General features: G+C 36.2%; 1 protein-coding gene across 1 annotated transcript; it reads left to right on the top strand.

The window, feature by feature from the left end:
- Window positions 1-2,344: 2,344 nt before the first annotated feature.
- Window positions 2,345-18,495, top strand: LOC137734570 (cyclic nucleotide-gated ion channel 1-like). Its single transcript, XM_088697047.1, has 8 exons — window positions 2,345-2,529; window positions 2,625-2,696; window positions 6,785-7,208; window positions 7,320-7,514; window positions 16,645-16,982; window positions 17,086-17,197; window positions 17,318-17,404; window positions 17,678-18,495. Exons 1-8 carry the CDS (start codon window positions 2,492-2,494, stop codon window positions 18,146-18,148), a joined length of 1,737 nt encoding a protein of 578 aa, XP_088553173.1. The 5' UTR covers window positions 2,345-2,491; the 3' UTR covers window positions 18,149-18,495.
- Window positions 18,496-21,400: the final 2,905 nt, after the last annotated feature.

The raw sequence follows: 21,400 nt of genomic DNA, 5'->3' as shown, positions 1-21,400 counted from the left end.
CATCAAAGTGTGTAATTATGGTCATTTTCGTTAACTATGTCAAAAATTTGTTAAAACGAGTTATGTTGGGAAGACCATTGCTACAATTGGGTTAAAGTTAAAGGACCATTTCTCCAGTTGAATTAAAGTTGAGGGACCAATAGTAATGGATTTTTAGTTGAGGAACCAATGATAATGAATTTTTAGTTGATAGACCTTTGCTCCAATTGAGTTAAAGTTAAAGGATCATAGCTACAATTTACTCAATTGAGATATTTGTGGTTCATATTCAATAGTACTTTATGGATTTTTATTGCAAACTAAATAATGTGTTACCGATAGAAATGAGCACGTCTATCAACGTTTAAGTAATAGTTCGAAACAGTCTTACTCTTCTACGATCCTTATTTTAAGGACAACCAATGCATATTATCTACAATATTATATTAGTTTAAATCTAAAGATTTAAAATATTTAACAACTTAATAAACCAAATCCAACTTAAAATCTATGAACCATTAGAAAACTCATTTTCTTGTTTGGGTTTATTAAATTGTCAAATATTTTAAGCATTTGAATCTAAACTAATATAATCTTTTAATTAACATACATTTGGTTCTTATGGGTCCTCAAAATGAGTACCTTAGGAAAGCATGACTCTAGCTGGAATATAGAAATCTCGTCCATTTAGTGACAAGGCACATACTTCATCATCTGCCTACTTGAAACTACCTACCATCTGCCATCCCAATCTACATTCATCTGCCATATATCTGGAATTTGCTTGCCCGCCTGTCTGTTGTAGCGGAGCCTACTTGTTCGCCTAGCAAAAGTCTGCCTACCTGTTTGCATGTCCGCCTAAAGAAACTTATATTTGCATCCACTTGTTGGCAATCTCATATTGTGTACCGGGTTGGAAAATAAATTGGTTACGAACTTGTTATTCACAAGATTCAAACTTAAAACATCTTACTACTGAAGAAGAATACCACTACTTTACTTTGGTCTAACTTTTTGTCACCAATTAAATGATGCGAGTTTAGTCTCATCATTTACAAGTGAAACCGTTGTCAACTACTTTATAAAGCTACTCTTAATCATGACAAGTTTTTTTTTTTTTTTTTCAAATTTATGAACAATGCTTTATGGCCTAACTTATTAAAGCTACTTTTGAACAATACTTCATTAAAAATACTTTATGGCTTGAGTTCGACTTGAGTGCAAGAGGGTGATGCACCAGATATTAATTGACCCCTCCATTTAGAGTTCAGGATTGAAATAAAAGATCTAATAATTATGAAAGTTGAATCTAATGATGAAAACACACGTAATATTCAATGCTACGTAGCTATGAAGTCGTAACTGTGTGTGTTGTTTTTCTCCCTCTTCTCATGTTTTGCTTGCAATGTCTCTTGAGATGGGTTGGGCCTCTCATTATTCCACTGGTTACGAATTTGGGTTTCTTATTGTAAAATAAATTTGTATAATTTCGCTAAGACATACTCCAATCCTTGAGGTAATACTTAAATTTTAGGTTTTAAACTTTCCCTAACTTGGTCCAACCCTTGGGGCAAATATGAGTTAAAACTCAAAACTCATTTATGGGCCAAATTTAGCCCAGGATTCACCCTGAGTTAGTGGGGCTGATCCACTATATATATATATATATATATATATATATTTATAAATTCATTGAATCCAACGGTGAAGATCTAATTTGATCAAATTCAACGGTAAAAAAAATATATATATATATATATAACGGTCCAAATTTAAATCAAACGACTAAAGTAATTAAAAAAAATTATTTATGTGTTTCGTATACTTTCGTAATGTTCCACGAGTTTTATGATGTCGGTTTAGTGATTTTTCAATATTTATTGGAATATAAATATTTTTAGGTTAAAATATTGATAATTAAATTTGGATAGTCTACATAATTTTTTTTTAAACGTTACTTTAGAAGAAAAAATTATCCTAATCTCGGGTTAAAAATTTAACCCAAAAGGGTTGGAGAAGGAAAATTGTTTATGAGTTAAAAATTTTAGGTTTTAACCCAAAGATTGGAGATGATCTAATAAAAGTGAGTCTCAAATGTGTTGGTGGATCCTATCCGCTAAACTATTTTTTTTAATACATCGATATTTTTACACTAAGAGGATGGGGAGTTCGGTTAAGCCACACAATGGACAACCTAATTTGGTATCGAATTCGCCATTCAAGAGTTTCGAATCTAAAACTTTTCACTTTCAAGTAAAGTGTATATTATAAAATGACTTACGTCATATTAAAAACCTACGTCATATAAAAAGACAAACTGGAATTTTATTAAATAGAATGGCAATGCAGCTAGCAGCTTCAGCTTCAGCTTCTGCCACTCAACCCAAATGCTATCTCTCTGCACGCTAGTCTCTTTCCACCGAGTAAACTGAAAACCTCGTCGTAGCTATTTATTAGGTAATCTTTATTACTCATCATCAAGGTCATTGAGTCCATATATATTTAAGTTATTATGGATCCAGATATGGAGAACCAGGCTGTAACAGACAGGTTCGTTCTCTCTCTCTCTCTCTCTCTCTCTCTCTCTCTCTCTCTCTCTCAGTATTTCGAATTATCTTAGCTTGCTGTTATTTGTCACTCTCAAGGTATAGCAGCGCATCATGGCGCAGCGATGGGAATGATAAAGCGTTGGAAATCCACGGAGAGTCCCAAAATGTGTAAGAAATTTATGCTATTTGGAACGCTACACTTGATTATATATGGCTATTACAACACCTTCTATTCCTTTATTTTTTAATTTTAAAACGCCCAATACAACATAGTGGCGCCGGCAACGAGGCTACGGAACTCATCTAATTGGATGAGGGGCAGTAGCTGGCATCAGAGTTGCATATGGCAGCCAATTTGATTCACTATTTAGACTTCAAAGACGCGAGGAGTTGATTTCAGTGAAAACTTTTAACAAAGACAAATTTCTTTTTACAGACACAGACACAGTGACCCGTTCATAACCATTCCTCCAAGGAAACGTTGCGTCACATTTAACATAGATAAACTCACTCTTATACTAATTTATGGGATTGGCTACAAATATACACAGAATCATATATAATATCACTTTGGAGTGAGGTCCCTCCTGCATTTCTTCAGGATGCCCTCCTTCAAGTTAGCTTTACTTGATTTGAAGTTCTAATGAAATCGTTTCCTTTCAAAAAAGAAATATATATACATATATGACCTAATTGTTGATTTATGCGAACTTGTGTAGCGCCAATTTCTCCGTTGAGTTTTAATATTAGCCGATTATCTTTTGAACTTTTATAAATAGTCAATTTTCCTTTGGTGTTAGATTTTGAAAATTTTCAACTAATTTTTCAATTAGTCACACGGATAACTTATGCCAACTATATAAGGGCAAAAACGTATTCTTGTTTTGTTAAATTGGGTGCAAAGCCAATACTTTGTAACTGCTAATTAAACTTCCATGAATAATTCAAACATAAAATGTACGGAGTCAACTAGTGGAAGAGAAGAAGAAGAAGAAAATAATATGTTGTCCACATGAATGATAAAATTACTTTATTACCCTCAAACATTTACCATATGACCAAAATAGATAGAAAATTACATGAAAATTCCAATAATTAACGTCCTGGGGTAGGGGAAAATTGGCTAGAATTAAAATTTAAGAGAAAATTGGAAGCTTAACACAAATTCGGGACGGAAAATTGACAAATAGCAATATGTAGATTTATCATCTAGAATATCAAAGTGAGATAAAAAAAAATAAAAAAAAAAAGTAGTTTTTGTATTTGTTGTGTACAGTGAAAATTTCTAAAATATTTTGGTAGTAGTCTGATTTCATTTGGACTTCTTGTGGTGGTCTACAACTGTTCACATGAATTACATTTGATCATTAGATAGTAATTCTATTAAATATATACTAACATTTATCTACACACTTTTATGTATGAACATATTTTTTTTAGAAAATGAGAAGGAGAGAGGGAGGGAGAGAGAGAGAGAGAGAGAGAGAACGTGGGGGGAGTGGGAGATTTTTATTTTGGTTTTTTATTTTTTTATTTTAAATATTGAAGGTAATTGAACATCACCTGTAGGGTTTAGGGTTGAAGGTAAATGTACGGAGTCAACTAGTGGAAGAGAAGAAGAAGAAGAAAATAATATGTTGTCCACATGAATGATAAAATTACTTTATTACCCTCAAACATTTACCATATGACCAAAATAGATAGAAAATTACATGAAAATTCCAATAATTAACGTCCTGGGGTAGGGGAAAATTGGCTAGAATTAAAATTTAAGAGAAAATTGGAAGCTTAACACAAATTCGGGACGGAAAATTGACAAATAGCAATATGTAGATTTATCATCTAGAATATCAAAGTGAGATAAAAAAAAATAAAAAAAAAAGTAGTTTTTGTATTTGTTGTGTACAGTGAAAATTTCTAAAATATTTTGGTAGTAGTCTGATTTCATTTGGACTTCTTGTGGTGGTCTACAACTGTTCACATGAATTACATTTGATCATTAGATAGTAATTCTATTAAATATATACTAACATTTATCTACACACTTTGTATGTATGAACATATTTTTTTTAGAAAATGAGAAGGAGAGAGGGAGGGAGAGAGAGAGAGAGAGAGAGAACGTGGGGGGAGTGGGAGATTTTTATTTTGGTTTTTTTATTTTTTTATTTTAAATATTGAAGGTAATTGAACATCACATGTAGGTGAGGTTTCAATAAAAAAAAGTAAAATTTGAACCTGTGAAATTATATTATTGTCTATCCTTTTTTTTGTGTGATACAAGATTAAGTAGTCTTTACACCTTCTTTTGGTTGACAAAGAGGGTTTTATTAAGGGAACTTTAATGAAAATGACTTCTCAAAACTTTTAATTAACAAAAAACCATCTACTAACTTTATTTAATAAAAAAGGTTTAAACTTTAATAAAAATGACTCAAATTTTAATGAAAATAACAAAAGTTTTACATAACAACAAAACCAAAAAACACAAAAAAAACAGCGCGTCACATCACACATACACACTCTCTCTTCCTCACTTAATCGCGCAACCTCTTTGTCTTTCTCCTTTTTTCGTACATCCATTTTTTCTCTCCTTTCACCTCACTCATCCGCATCAACTTTTTCTCTTTTTTATTTTATTTTTTATTTTTTCACCTCCCCACTCTTCTCTCTCCTTTCACCTCATTCCATAAACATTTTATTTTTATTTTATTATTTTATTATTTGATTATTCTTTCAATTGTTTTAGAACAAACTAAGTAATAATATTACAAAATCAAAAATAAAGAAAAAATTCATTATTTAGTTTTATGAACATTAATACTGTGACTATTTATTAAACTGAATATTGACTACTTCTTAAACTGAACATTAACTACTTCTTAAACCAAACACTATTTTGTAAACTAAACATTGACTACTTCTTAAATTGAATAGTATTTCTTAAACTAAACACTAACTATATCTTCAACGGAACACTAGTACTATCATTACTTCTTGAACTAAACACTAACTATTTCATAAACTGAATACTGATTATTTTTTAAATTGAACGCTAGTACTATTACTATTTCGTAAACTAAACACTGACTATTTCTTAAACCGAACACAATAGACTATATATATTAAACCAAGTAATAGTACTATCACTATTTCCTAAACTAAGTACTGACTATTTTTCAAATCAAATACTAGTATTATCACTGTTTCATAAACTAATACTATCACTATTTTGTAAACTAAGCACCGACTATTTCTTAAACAAAAAGCTAACTATTTCGTAAACTAAACACTGGCTTTCTTAAAATTGAACACTAGCACTATCACTATTTTTTAAATTATTTTTGTACAAATTATTGTCATGTATTGATGTCAGCAATATATTTTTTTATCTCAAATTTCTCTCTCTTTTTAAAATTTTTTAGAGTTTGTTGATGTCAGTTTGGAAGGATTTGGTTGGCTTTACCCTCACAATCTCTCTTCCTTACACACTCCCTCTCTTCTTTCCCGATGAAATATTTAAAAAGTAATTCGGGTGATGCTTTTGCACCGTTGATTTTTTGTTGAAAATTACTACTTTTCTTTTCTTTCTTTCTGTACGTAAACATATTTCTCTCTCCCTTTCTAAAAGAAAAAAGAGTCATTGAAGCTTTACTCTCACGTTTTCCTTCCTAGTGAAATGTTTTAAAAATAATTTATTTCATCCATCTATTCCATCTCATGATTTTAAAAATAATTTATTTCATTCATCCATTCCATCTTATAATTCGTTGTACTACTCCCATTGCTTATTTTGCAGTCTTCTTATCAGTTCTATATGCTCACAGTTACAGCAAAGGCTTGATTTGATATTTGAATTGGTTGGCGCGTGCTTACCGCGGTTGGGTTGGATTATTTTTAATTTTTTTTTAATTTTTAATTTTTGTCCTTATCATTAAATAAAGTTTGTATATGGTTTTTTGTTAAAATTCAAAATTTTGAAGCCCTTGTGGTTAGTTTTCATTTTTATTAATTAATAGAGATAAATAGAGATAAGTATTGTAGTCAATCTTAGAAAATTATTATTATTCATTATTATGCTACATTATGGACGGATATTTGTTTTAGCGAAGAAGTCTGAAATAAATCTAATAGCTGCTATTAGAATCGGATTTATATCTCATTTTATCTTGTTTAATTTGTTAGCTCGAGGGCCTCATTATTAGGATTTAGGGTGAATGCATATGAATTTCATTCGTTGTTTGTTGCGTGTTTCTCAGGATAACTAAAATAAAGAAGATTTTTGATGTGCGTCAGGATCAGGGGACTTACCTTAGAATGTGGAACAGTATATTTGTGATCTCATGTGCATTTGCTGTCTCTCTGGATCCTTTGTTCTTTTATGTTGTGAATTTCAATCAGGATAAAAAGTGCCTTCACACGGACGAAACGTTGGAAATTGTTGCTCTTGTTATGCGATCACTCACAGATGTCATTTTCCTCGTGCATTTGATATGTGAAATTTTTGCCCTCAAAATGAGTACCTCGAAAAATGAACAGTCCAAGGCAGTGAAACAAACTGGGGGAAATTCCGGTAAGAAATGGGAAGCCAGAGAGTCGGTTCAATATGCCATTGCCAGGAAAATAATTCAGAATATGTTATCCATCATAATTGACGTTTTAGCTCTGATTCCCCTCCCACAAGTAAGAGAAATTAACTAAACTTTAATTTTTTTTTTTTTTTTTTTTTTTGGTAGCAATCTGAAATTGATGGTTCTATGTCCTAACCCTTGTTTATCTTTTAACTTTCTTCAGCTGATAATACTAATGTTTTACCCAAGGGAAGGCTCAGGATTTGTGGAACACAAAACGTTTGTGAATGTGTTTCTTCTCGGTCAATATGTTCCGAGGGTTCTTCGAATTCACCTGTTGGCCAAGGTATTCAAAAGGATGAATGGGAGATGGGCTAATTGTCTTTTCAACTTGTTTCTCTACATTCTTGCCGGTCACGTAAGTTTCAACTCAATTGACATTATATTTTATTACTTTGTTAATTACTAATGTTGGATCATGGACCGATGCTGTTGTTTTCGAAAATGATAGTGTAGAAACATGACTCTTTAAATTAATCATGTAGAACGTTTATAATATACAGGGTTTGAGAAGACTGATATGTGGTAGGATTTCTAAATTAATTACAATTGATATTACGTTGCCTTAATTAAGGAGAAGATTCTAGCCTAATTAATTCTATCCTAACACCACCTCCATGCCATTTAGTACTACGGTTTAGTGGTATTCCTTCTCACTTGTAAGTAAAAGGTCATAGGTTCGATTCTTTCCAAATACGAATTTGAACCACATTGTGAGGCTTAACCCACTCTCCCACTTCTCTTTGTGTAAATATTATCGTTTGTTCAAAGAAAAAACACAACAACCACCACCACCACCACTCACCACCCCCTGCAATTGGACAATCCTGATTGGACGAGTATGAAACAAAGTACACCATGATGCGGTTGATGAAGAGCTTTAGTAAGAAGATCGGCAGAAGAGGTGTAACAAACGGGATGACCATAAAGAGCCACATTTCTATGACCAAAATGATAAAAAGGTCAATGCAGCTAGTACGAGCATGGTGAACTGAATTAGTAACAAGATAGGTGGCACTGAGGTTGTCACAATGAAGAAGAATTGGAAAGGATAGCCAAACACCAAACTCGCGAAGAAGAAAATAAAGCCACGTAGTATAATTAGCACATTGATGAGCAAGGGACCTATATTTAAGTTTAAAGATAGATTGAGACATTGTCGGTTGCCTTTTTATAGCACCAAAAGATGAGATTGGTGCCAAGATAAATGTGGTAGCCCATGGTGGAGTGGCGAGTTTCTAGATAACTCGCTCAATTTATGTTAGAACAAGCAAATCAGAAGCAAGTTAAGGAGTCAAAGTGATGTCAAATCCATAGTACCTTTGATATAGCAGAGAATCAGTTTGTCTGCAATCATATGAGAAATGCGAGGGGAACTCGTGAATTGAGCAACATGATTGACAGCAAAAAATATATAAAGGCAAGTTCAAGTAAGATACTCTAAGGAGTCAACTAACTCGCGATTAAGGTCGTCTGTGAAAATTTGAAGGTCATGTGCGAAAATTTAAATGGGCCCTCCTTAATCTTTTAAGAAAATACTAAAGTATGTTTGAAAAAAATACAAATTTTTTGTTTTAGACATTAATCTTTTTTAACCTTTCAAACATACCTATGTTTAATCTTGTCTGTGTTTTCGTTTGATTTATTCAATTCCATAGCTAAAAATAAAACTGGTGTCTAAGAAGCTAAAAATGACTTATTGAATAAGAAACCATGTTTTATTGCGAAGTTAAGCATTATTTCTTCATTCATGGCCTAACGCCATTCAGGATGCTTTGAAGCTTGAGAAAATCAAATGGGTTTACTAGAATCATTAGACGCTAAAAGAGCATGAGAAAGAGGATACCGAACAGTGATATCAATTCGAGTTTTTTGTGTTTGGAGATGCCGTCACGTAGCCGAGTGACCATGGGACGAGTGGACTGAACAAAGGAGGTAGTCAGCGCAAAGCAGGCGACGGAAGGGGGCAGCAAGAGACGCTGAGACATTGTTGGTGCTGGTGGCAGACACGGCAGCATAAGAGAAAACACGCGTCTGTGTCGTGGGGCCTGAATGTTATGGACGTGGGTTGCTGAGGCGCATGAAATGTGGATTGAGCGCTGCGCTTGGCATTGAAGTGAGCGCATTGGAAACCGGCACGGGGCGAGCTGGTGCGAAAGCTAGCGTATTGATGATGACGGCTGGCGCGCTGGGCTGTTTGGGAAAGTTGGGGGCTGAACAGTGGCGGTGGGACTGGGAATTAGGAGAGGGGTCAGACACTGGTAGGTCAGTAGGTAGAAATGGGCCAGCCGTGACACATGGACAGGACCGCACAAGAGAAGTAGTGGGAGGTTGCAAGACTGGATCTGGCAGAAGTTGGGCCCTCGGTGGAGGTTTGTAACTGCAAATTAGGTGTGGAGAGAGGTAGGAAGAAGATTAATGAGGTGGACGGTTGTGAAGGCATATTTAGCCCATAATTCACGAGGGAGCCCTGCAGTGTAGAGTAAGGCTCGTAGTAAGGTGGCTATATTGTCAACAAGTGTGCAGCAACAATGGAGGAAAAGTATCGAAGCGCCAAAGCAAACACAGAGAGAAAGATAGGAGGGAAACTGTTTATTGTTTCTTTTTCATTACTTTCAATTGTACACAACCTGTCTTATAAATACCACACTCTTAGCTAACTCCACCAATACATTTGTGACACATGGTTATATCCTCCACACACACATATCACACACTTATATCCTAACATTCCCCCTCAATCTTATGGGAGGTACTACCAAGCATAAGATTGTTACAATGAGAACTAAACAACGGAAAACACAAGCCTTTGGTGAAAATATCAGCATGCTGATCTGCAGAATTGACAAACTGCAACATAATGGAGCCTTGCTGAACACGTTCACGAACGAAATGACAATCGATTTCTATATGTTTGGCTTTTGAATGTAAAACAGGATTCGTGGCCAATGCCATGGCAGAGATGTTGTCACAGTGAAGAAGAGGAATATCAGGACACGGAAGATGTAAATCCTGGAGTAACTGTTGTAACCAAACCACCTCTGCAGTTGTGGTCGCCATAGCACGGTATTCAGCTTCAGTGGAGGACCTACTAACAGTATGCTGCTTCTTAGAACTCCACGAGATAGGATTACACCCCAAAAACACAACAAACCCCGTGGTGGACCTCCTGTCATTGGGATCACCCGCCCAATCAGCATCTGTGTAGGCTTTAATATCCAACAGACCAGGTTTAAAACATAAACCAAGAGACCTGGAACCTCTGAGATATCGTAAAATGCGTTTAACAGCAACAAAATGACTCTCGAGAGGAGAGTGCATGAACTGGCAAACCTGATTGAAGGAATAAGCGATATCCGGTCGAGTAAAGGTCAAATATTGAAGGGCCCCAACAATACTCTGATAAAGGCCTGAATCGAGAAAGGGAGGACTTCCATGATTAAGGAGCTTGTGGTTTGGATGACAAGGAGTAGTACAAGACTTGCTATCCAACATGTTGGTCTTCTGAAGTAAATCAGAAACATATTTGGTTTGATGCACAAATAAACCATGAGGCTGATATTCAATTTGAAGATCGAGGAAATAATGAAGAAGTCCTAAATCCTTCATATCAAATTCACTAGTCAACTGATTTATCACAGCTTGAACTTTAGTCTCATCATCACCACTGAGAATTATATCATCAACATACAATAATAAGACAACCACAGACTGTCCATCATGCTTCACATATAAAGAAGGATCAGCATATGAAGATTGGAAACCCAAGGTAAGAAGAAACCTGGTAAAACGTTCATTCCAAGCTCGAGGGGCCTGTTTAAGGCCATAGAGAGACCTGTCCAATTTGCACACAAGTTCCGGGTGATCCGGATCAATAAATCCTTGGGGTTGACACATATACACCTCTTCATCAAGAAAACCATGCAGAAACGCGTTTTTAACATCAAGCTGTTTTAATCTCCATCCTTTAGTTGCTGCTAAGGATAACATGAGCCGCACTGTGGTTGGCTTAACCACAGGACTAAAGGTTTCATAATAATCAAGACCTGCTTCTTGGGAAAAACCTTTGGCCACCAACCGGGCCTTGTATCGAGCAACGGTACCATCAGGATTGGTTTTGACCTTGTAGATCCATTTACAACCAACCAAATTCTTGTTAGGAGGAAGGGGAACCAACTGCCATGTTTTCTGTTTAACCAAGGCTGCCATTTCTTCGTCCATAGCAGTCCTCCACTCAATAGACTTGGCTGCAGCTGTGAAAGATTGTGGTTCTTTGACAGAAGACACATGAACCTGAGCAAGAAGTACCTTTTTCTTGAAATGGCCAGACTTGGACCTGGTTTGCATCGGATGAGTAGGAATCTGAGACACTGAAACAGGTTGTAGTTCGGGGACTTGAGAAACAGTGACATCAGGATGAAGGTCAGACTGTTCCACTGATGGTGAACATGTATCCACAGAGGAAGAAGTGGAATTAGGGACAAGATCACCATGTCTTGAAGAGGAGGACTGAGTAACATTATGAGGGGCAGACATATGGGGAGGTATAAAATCAACAGAAGGAAAGGGAATAGGAATAAGAGACGGCTGCTGAAAAGTATTAGGATGAGGAACCGAAGAGTGGGACACATGGGATAGTGAACTAGATGAATGCATGGGTACACTGGGAAAATGATCCTCATCAAATACAACATGCCTAGAGACAATGAGCTTATGATCTTTAATATCATAACAAATATACCCTTTGTAGTGAGCTGCATACCCTAAAAATATGCACTGTGTGGTTTTTGGGGCCAGCTTATTTGGTCTATATGGTTTCAAAGTAGGATAGCAAGCACACCCAAACACCTTGAGATGATCAAGGCGAGGGGGAGAGTGATACAAGACTTCAAAAGGAGATTGCATTTTCAAGACAGGAGTAGGCATGCGATTAATAAGATAAGTGGCTGTGGCACAAGCATGAAACCAAAATTTAGAGGAAAGGGATGCTTGCTGAAGTAGAGTGATGGCAGTCTCAACTAGGTGTCTATTTTTCCTTTCAGCCAACCCATTCTGTTCAGGAGTGTAGGGACAGGACATTTGATGCAAAATGCCTTTGGTTTTGAGAAACTTTTGAAAAACAGACCCAACAAATTCCCCACCACCATCACTTTGCAACACTTTGATATTAACAGAGAAGAAATTGTGAATGAAAGCATGAAATTGAATGAAAAGATCACAAACGGCAGCTTTATTGATCATGGGAAAAATCCATGTATATCTGGTACACTCATCGACAAAGGACACATAATATCTATGACCTTCAATAGACATGACAGGTGCAGGGCCCCACACATCCGTGTGTATGACTTCAAAGGGTACATTGGATTTGGCTGCTACTAATGGAAACGGCAATTTGGTAAACTTGCCTTTCAAACAAGAAATACATGTTTGAGGTATGGAATTACAAGGAAAGGAAATAGCTGACTTACTAAGAGCTAACTGAACTATAGAATTGGTTGGGTGACCCAATCTGCAATGCCAAAGAGTAGCATGCACTTTCTGTCCAAGATATGCTGTAGGTTGAAGTCTGGATGGTTTGAACAAGGGAAGAGGGTAAACGGCATTGTTACTCAGCCCGTGGAAGAGTACTTTGTTGGTGACCTTGTCCTGTATACACACAGAAAATGCATCAACAATACAGCGACAATTATTGTCTTTGCATAATTGATACATAGAAAGTAAATGTTGAGAGAGATGCGGAACACAAAGCACGTTGTTTAACTGGAATTTATGAGAAGGAGTAGGAATACAAGATTGCCCTATATGAGAAATAGGTAAACCTTCTCCATTAGCTCCAGTGACCAATTCATTAGATGGATATGAAGTAGAGGCTTGCAAATTGGACAACTCGGAGGTCATATGATTGGTTGCACCCGAGTCAAGCAACCAAAACTCTTGTTGTGGTGCAGAGGGAGAAGGATTGGTCCTTGCAGGGAAAGCCATAGGAGACTGAGCTTGTGGTGCCATAGAGGAATTGTTCATATACTTGGTATTCATATGTTGCACAGGGTGAATCGGGGAACCAGACGGCTGAAACGGCTGAGAGTACATAGGTTGAGACAGACCAGATGCCTGAAACTGCTGAGAGTTCAGAGGCTGAGACATTGCTGAATTTCCCCTATCAAAACATGTAGCCGCAGTGTGACCCACTCGATTGCATATTTGGCAACCCCGTTGAAAGCAATGAAGCGCAGAATGACCCTTTTTGTCACAAATCTGACAGATTAACAAAGGATTATAAGATTGCACCGAAGATGATTGAGGGCTAACATTGTGAAAATTAGCTTGAGCATGAACATTTGTTGGAGAAGAACCCTGAAATCTAGCATTAAACTTCTGCCCTTTGCCTTTATGTTTGAAATTATTCCCCCTGAAATTATTATAAGTCCCAGACCCAGTTTGTGATACAAAAGCATACGGTCCTGGAAGAGGCAACTGCTGAAATTGTGTGTACTGAGGTACTTGACCCAGTGGAACCATATTAGGCATTTGAACCAGCTGTGGCATATTAGGCATTAGAGCACCTTGCATCATTTGAGAACCAGGGAGATATTGATAAGTAGAAGAGTTAGTACCAGATGTCCCACCAGACTCATACACAGAACCTGAATTAGTGGCATACATTGCAGTCATCAGTGGCTGTTTAAAGCCCTCTTCAAGTGTTGCTTCTTCAGCCTTTAACTGCGACCTTAGTTCCTTCAAGGAAACAAGGTTTTCTCTCCCTCGAATAACAGCCTTTATAGTATTGTACTCTGGTGGTAAACCTCTCAGAGCAACAATAACAATGTCTTCATCAGACATGTTTACACCAACCGCAGCTAACTGGTCTCTGCTATCTTTGATCCTTTGAAGATAAAGATCAATAGCTTCAGCCCCTTTCTTAATGTTCTGTAAATCAATCTTCAGCTGTACAATATTCGTTCGAGTCATGCTGGAGAATCGTTCTTTCAAATTAACCCACATTTCCTTGGAACTGTGACAGCCGATAACACAGGATAAGGCAGCAGGTGACAAAGTAGCAGTAATGAGAGTCATCAAAGCTCTATCATGAATTTTCCAAACTTTGTAAGCATCAGTTAGAGAGGAGGTATCAATCACAGGACCAGTAGCAGTTTCAACTGCATTATGTTGAGCAGGACAGGGAATAGACTCATCAAGAAATCCCATAATGCCATTGCCCTCCAAGAGCAATTCAATTTGAAAGTTCCAAGTAACATAGTTAGAATCATCTAACTTGACCGTAACCGTATTTCCAACACTCGGTATGAGGGAGGAAATAGGGGATTGAGTAAGAGCTAACTGTGCAGACGTCACCATGATTAATCACCAACGAACAATCTTTGCAAGAACCGTAAGAAACCAATACTATCAACAATCCTTGACAAATCAGCAATTAACGAGTCGAGATAAACGATCAACACCACAATCAACAGCAAGATTCACAAACATAAGCAAGAAATGAACAATCCTCAAGAAATTAACAACTTCACCGACAATCTTCGACAAATCAACAATCAACGAGTTGCAACACTGTAATCCACACCAAGATTCTCAAACAGAAGCAAGAAATCAAGAAACACAACTGATACCTTCAGCCAAAACGACGAATGGCAATAGTCTCCAAGAAACCCCAAATGTTAGGGTTTGAGAAGGCAACCGACTGTAACGAGAAGAAAACCGAGAGAACACTACCGAAAGAGCGACGAAAAGCGGAAGCACCGAGAACGGCAAGATCGTCAGACAATGGCGTCAGCCATGACCGGCGATGATACCATGTCAACAAGTGTGCAGCAACAATGGAGGAAAAGTATCGAAGCGCCAAAGCAAACACAGAGAGAAAGATAGGAGGGAAACTGTTTATTGTTTCTTTTTCATTACTTTCAATTGTACACAACCTGTCTTATAAATACCACACTCTTAGCTAACTCCACCAATACATTTGTGACACATGGTTATATCCTCCACACACACATATCACACACTTATATCCTAACATATATGGCAATGCTTTCATTTGGCAAGCCATTTTTTTGCGAGTGGGGGCAAAAGTAGCGTTATCCAATACCCAACTCATGACAAAAAGTAGAAAAACATTGATTAACATACTTCGTACCTTTATCACTTTGGAGAACTTGAATAGTAGCTTGAAAGATATTACGAACCATAGCCACAAAGATTTTAAAGATATCAAAAATTTCCAATTTTTGTTTCAGATAGATCCAGGAGTAGCAAAAAAATCATCGTTGAATAAAATATAATGAAAAAAACTATAACATAAGCAACAAGAGACATCACACATTAGAATGAACAATATAAAATAAAGAGAAAGCACGATTATTAGTATTAGAATAAATAGAAAATTGCCTTGATTTGCTAAGAGCGCATCCCATACAAAAAATTTGTTGATTTGTTATCAAAACCTAAGCGAGACATGACAGGCGACGAAGGATGACCAAGTCATTGGTGCTAAGTGGATGATGAAATAGCGGTAAAGGCATGGTGGACATCGGAGACAGTAAACGACAGGGACAAAGGACAAACCCATCCTTACACCTTGAAAAAGCAAGAAATCAGTACCTAAGTCATAGATTTGATATAAATTAGAAGCAAAAACAAAAAAAGACAAGATTTGCTTGAGTAAAGAGAGCAAGGAGAGAAGATTTTTTCGAAGTTCAGGAATAAAAAAAATACATTACGAAGATGAAATTTAATAGGACCAAGAGTGAGATGAACGATACCAATATAGATAACATTGTTTGTTTCACCATTACGCAAATAAACATTGATTGGGCTATTGTAAAATTGAGAAGCATGAAAGATGGAAGATTGTCCGATCATTTAATGAGTTGGGGTATCGGATTAATAATTTGGATCAGGCAGGGAAGCAAAGTGAGCGCCGACGAAGGAAGGAGCCGAGTCGGGTCTATAAAACGGTGCGGGCAGGAGACTTGGGTATGCTGTGAGGTGTTGGAAGAATTGAGGCAAGAAGGAAGTTCAGACATGACAGGTTGAAGACGCCATTAAGGAAAGGAGAAGAATCAAGACAAAAACCCTAAAAACTATGGGAGTGAGACTGCAATAAGGGAGTAAAGGCTGCTGTGATTTGTTTTTTATTTTTATTTTTTATTGCTGGTGTGAGAAAGTCCTACAAGAAGAGAACGACCGTAAGTTTCTTTTTTATTGGCTGCAAAAAAGATGATATGGTTAGATCGCTAGACTCTGGTGGAGGAATGATACTAGGTAGAAATATAACTTCTTGATTAATTATGTATAATGTTTACAATAAATATAGGTTTTGAGAAAACCCATATGTGGTAGAAGTTCTAAATCAATTGATTACAATTGATATTACATTCGTTAATTACGAGAAAATTCTAGATTAATTAATTATATGCTAACAGGTAGACTAATATCTAGAGTTTTGTGTTTGCACGTTATGGGTTTAGGTACTCGGAGCTTTTTGGTACTTTTTTTCTATTCAACGAGCGGTATCATGTTGGTATGAGGCTTGTAGACAATGTATTGATAAATGCGAGGACACTTTATACTGCGATAGTGCGAACATTACCAGACCTCTAAACCAGAATTGCTTGGTTACTGTGAATTCTACTGCAATAAATATGACCGAATATCTAAAGTATCGTTGCCCGTTGGATACTCCAGATGGTGCTTCATCTCCATTTAACTTTGGAATATTTCTCGATTCCCTTAAAAATGAAAACCCAGATCAAGAGTTCGGAAAGAAGTTTGTATACTCTTTCTGGTGGGGCTTGCGAAATCTAAGGTACATTATATATCCATTGGCAACCAACAATTTTCAGAAAAATATGTAACGAATAAAATTTTTGGGATTATCTAATTCGGCAACATTGTCTAATATTTTGCAGTAATTTTGGGACAAATCTGGTCACAAGTACGTATGTGTTGGAAAACTTGTTTGCGATTCTCATTTCAGTCATTGGCTTGCTACTGTTTATATATCTCATTGGAAACGTGGAGGTTGGTATATTAAGTCTCTCTGTACATTAACTTTCGACAATTTTTCTGTGTTTGGGAGTTGGGACTGCGGAGATCATTCTTCGAGTATATTAAGTAATTGTTTGATTTGTGGCGAGACAGGCTTTTATACTGATGGGAGCTACAAAAACAGTGGACATGAGACGACAAAGTAAAAAAAAACAGGAAGCTGAAAAAGCACTTAAGAAAGTATGTTCCTCAACCTCTATCTCTCACCATTAATTTATGGAATACATTGTTTTAAAACAAAATGATGTTAACATTCGATGTTTGAATTACAATAATGATAAGATTGCACTATAATCTTAAAGTTTATAGTCCATAGTTATACAATAATGCTAAGTTAGTTAACAACACAGAATCACATTGTTATTACTAAAACTAGGTTAATGTTACATTCATTACAAAATTATTGTTCAAATTAAAGAGTACAGTAGATTAACCTGTGTATGTATACTACAGATACCAATGCTTAAAGACATGGATGAAAAAGTGTGGAAGAAGATGTGCGAATATCTAAAGCCAGCGACGTACATTGAGAACAGCTTTGTTTTTCGAACGGGAGATCCACTCGATTGCATGTTGTTCGTTATCAAAGGGACATTGTGGACCTACGCGTCAAGTGATAGTCATGCTGGGCAAGGAATCTCATCAATGGCCATCAAGCTCCTCAGGGAAGGTGACTTTTACGGGGAAGAGCTTCTCAATTGGGCATCAAACTGTTTCACCGAAGTTCCAGTCTCCAGCAAACATGTCAAAAGTCGGACAAAAGTAGAAGCATTTGTGCTCATGGCCGAGGACTTGGCAACTGTAGTCTCTCTACTCAGACCACATAATCGTAACAATCCTGAAGAGGTGGAGAAGGTGACACTTTATGCTGTTCTTCGTTTCCATACCAAGGCGCAACGACGTCCGCCTCCGTCCTTGGCTTAAATAGGGGATGACAATAGTAAGACCTTGCCATCTGCAGCAAGTAATTAGTATCTTCAAAAACGTCGAAGTAGAGACGCTTTATGGCCAAGAGTTCCATACACAACCTGGCTGCGTAGATTTTGTATAAGCTCTGGCCTCAAAATAATATTATTACTAGTTGATAATTAGCCGTACGTTTCAATAATTAAGCAGTGGTAGCCACAATACCATTTCTCTCAGAGATATGTTTATGTTTGTCATGATCTGAAACATTTGCAGTTATGAGGTTTAAGTTAATAGGCATGGAAAGCTCTAAACCTTATATATCGTGCTTGATGTTATATATGGTAATTCACTATTTCAAGGCAGTTTTTGAGTTTTTAATGGCCTAGGGCGATAAACAAATGGGGTGATTTCCTACACATTATTTTCACAAGAAAATAAAAAGTACAAATTTTTATCCCTTCTCTGCGCTTAAAACATATTAATTTGGCCACAATAAATATATAAGAATCTTCTTCTAGTATTTCTAGTGTCAAAATCATGAGGCACATATTTTTAAAATCAACCTTTTACAAATACCTTTCCATTTAACATTTCATGTGTCATAGTCGACTTAAAATAATTTTTTAACAACTTTAGTCGAATCACTTATTTTTCTTAGTTTTTTTAGAGGAACTTATTTGAAAGGACATTGAGAAGAAGAGAATGGAAAAAAAAAGGGGAAATATTGTTTGCACAATACTTTTGGTAAAGAGATATAATGAACTTTTTTTTCATTCTGTCAATATATTGTTCATTTGAGCTCCTCTACCATACTTGAGTTGTATTTTTAACGCTAATATTAAATATATATATACCATTTTTTGTTCATATATGTATAACCAATATATATAAAAAATTGGCGCCCCTTTGATGCGGGCCTAACCAGTCGACCTTCCCGCCCTTTACTCAGGAATGGCCCTGTCACTGTTCAAGAGGTGGGTTTTTTTATTTTTTTATTTTTATTTTTTTTGTCAAATTCAAGAGGTGAGGTTTGACTTAGCTCCTAAAGATTTGAAATTAATAGATGTAGTTCTTGAGTCACTTGACCCTTTGTTCTTTTACATTCCATTCATCGATCAAGACAAGAAGTGCCTTGGAATGGACAAAAAGGTGAAGACCGTAACTCTTCTTTTGCGACTCCTCACGGATCTCATTTTCGTAGTGCATATTATTCATCAAATTCGCTCGTCAGGCCATTAAATCTATCAACTCACGAGAAATGGCAGTAGCCGGGAAGTTGTCGTGGCTCTCGATCTTTAAAGTTTGATCAATTTTTGGTTGTTGTTATTAAAACTCCAGAAAAATGGTTATGCACTCTTTCAAGTTATGTTTCTCTCTTATATTTTAATGTTTAAAGTGCAGAGTAACTTTTTTTAAGCGGTAATAACAACTTCCTAATGTCTTTTGTAAAATATGAGTAGCTTTAACTAGCTCTGTTTGTTTTGCCCAGGTGCTTTTAGTAGGTGTTTTCTTCAAGATGATAGGCCCCGGATATTTGGAAAATAGAAGGGCCCTAAATTTTGTCCTTGTCGCCCAATATCTTCCATGGATTTACCGAGTTCACCTACCCTCTTTGACAACCTTCCACAAACTGGAATATGGGCCAAATGAGCATTCAATTTTTTCCTTCACATCCTTGCAAGTCATGTAAGTTTCTTTTCCATTGACAATTTATTTGAATCTTTTAATTTTCGTTGCTTCGTCTACTCCTAAACCTAACTTACTCCTACCTAGCACCCTACTCACCCTTACCATTCGACTAACTCTGAGTGGTAATTCACTTTAGTCTTTGGTTTGAATTAAACATTTGTAATATACAGTGAAAGAAGACAGTAGCAGTGAATGAATAAATGACTTTGTGAATCATGAACTCAACTCAGTTAACCATGAGTGAGTGTACGTGTTGTATAATGTATACATAGCTTTACATCAATCAATCAGTTACATGATAGACTTATCTCAAATAACAAATTTACAAAATTAAATACATGTGATAATAGTGAAAATAAGATTAAACCAAAGAGTATCTGTTGAAGAGTTGTAGAAGAATGCAAACTGTTCCTCAGCATATTCGAACTGTTTGGCAGCAGAGTTGGGCCGGGTGGTTTTCAAAAAAGTCTGGCTTATCAAGATTTCCTTTTCTTTTACATTTCATGGCCACATACAAGGTGCCACGTGCCATGGATCTTAAAGTGGGGATATGAAGCCAGTAACGGATCGGGTCATATTACATGTTAATTTTAACGAGTCAAGTTCACGTCGGTTCATATTACTGTTTATTTTAATGAGTTTAACATGACACAACCTATTAAGATATCGTGTATATCACGAAAACGACACGAACAAGACAAACATGACATGATCGCAAGGTCTAAGGCAGACGCCTAGGCAGTTCTATCATCCTTTCTTAATTAAAACATAAAAAAAAGAAAAAAAAAAAAAGAATAATGTTATAAAAAAAAAAAAAAGGTATATAAATAGCACCACCCAAAAATAATTGAAATTCCGATATCTCCTTTGCTTTAATATTGTGGCTGTGGAAAATGCCTTACACTTCGACGCTATGTGTACTGGTTGTCCTAGGGATTCTATTATTTAAGCTTTTTTTTTTTTTTTTTTTGTTTTTTTTTGAGAAAAAAAAAAAAGCTCTTGGTTTGAAGGAATTTCCATGTCTGCGTTGGATAGTGACTCAACTCTTCGGCCGCCGACAGGATAGTGAGAAGAGGGAGGGAAAAGAATCGGAGGATAACCATGGCACTGAATTCAAAGTGATGCAGACAGTCATGGGCATTGGTGAAGGGGATAAAATTAAAACTAAATTACGTGGCATAATTGAGTGCCTAGGATTAAAAGCCTTGCATAGTGTTGCAGGGGAAAAAACCATGCAGAGGATCCAAATTCAGAAAATAATCTGTCTTGTGAGTTCCACACATGCGTACCACATATGTAGTTTATATCCTTTCTACCAAGAAAGAGGCTGCAGGCCAACTCGGAAAAGAAGGAGTTGCTCTCGAATTCGAATAGGCTGTGGCACTTTCTCATAGGGAATGATTGGACAAATAGACCACCTGGATAAGGGCGAGACAGATAGAGAGATTTTTCAGTGTGATTGACACACGGAATGGTATACCATTTGTTGTTATATAAATAGTAGGATATGTATGTTAAAAAGTTAATAACTTAAAAAATAAAATTTTTCACCACTTATATAAAAACACGTGGTATACC

This window comes from Pyrus communis, chromosome 7 (genome assembly GCF_041283825.1).
Source record: "Pyrus communis isolate YQ-2024b chromosome 7, ASM4128382v1, whole genome shotgun sequence".
Lineage (NCBI taxonomy): Eukaryota > Viridiplantae > Streptophyta > Magnoliopsida > Rosales > Rosaceae > Pyrus > Pyrus communis.
The sequence above is the reverse complement of the archived record's forward strand: the minus strand, read 5'-3'. Positions and strand labels throughout refer to the sequence as shown.

What these genes read in the sequence shown, in the direction of transcription:
- LOC137734570 (XM_088697047.1), top strand. Translation starts at nt 2,492, where the DNA reads ATGGATCCAGATATGGAGAACCAGGCTGTAACAGACAG. An exon ending in AACCAGGCTGTAACAGACAG is followed by an intron (nt 2,530 to 2,624) that starts GTTCGTTCTCTC and finishes GTCACTCTCAAG; the next exon opens with GTATAGCAGCGCATCATGGC. An exon ending in TCTACATTCTTGCCGGTCAC is followed by an intron (nt 7,515 to 16,644) that starts GTAAGTTTCAAC and finishes TTATGGGTTTAG; the next exon opens with GTACTCGGAGCTTTTTGGTA.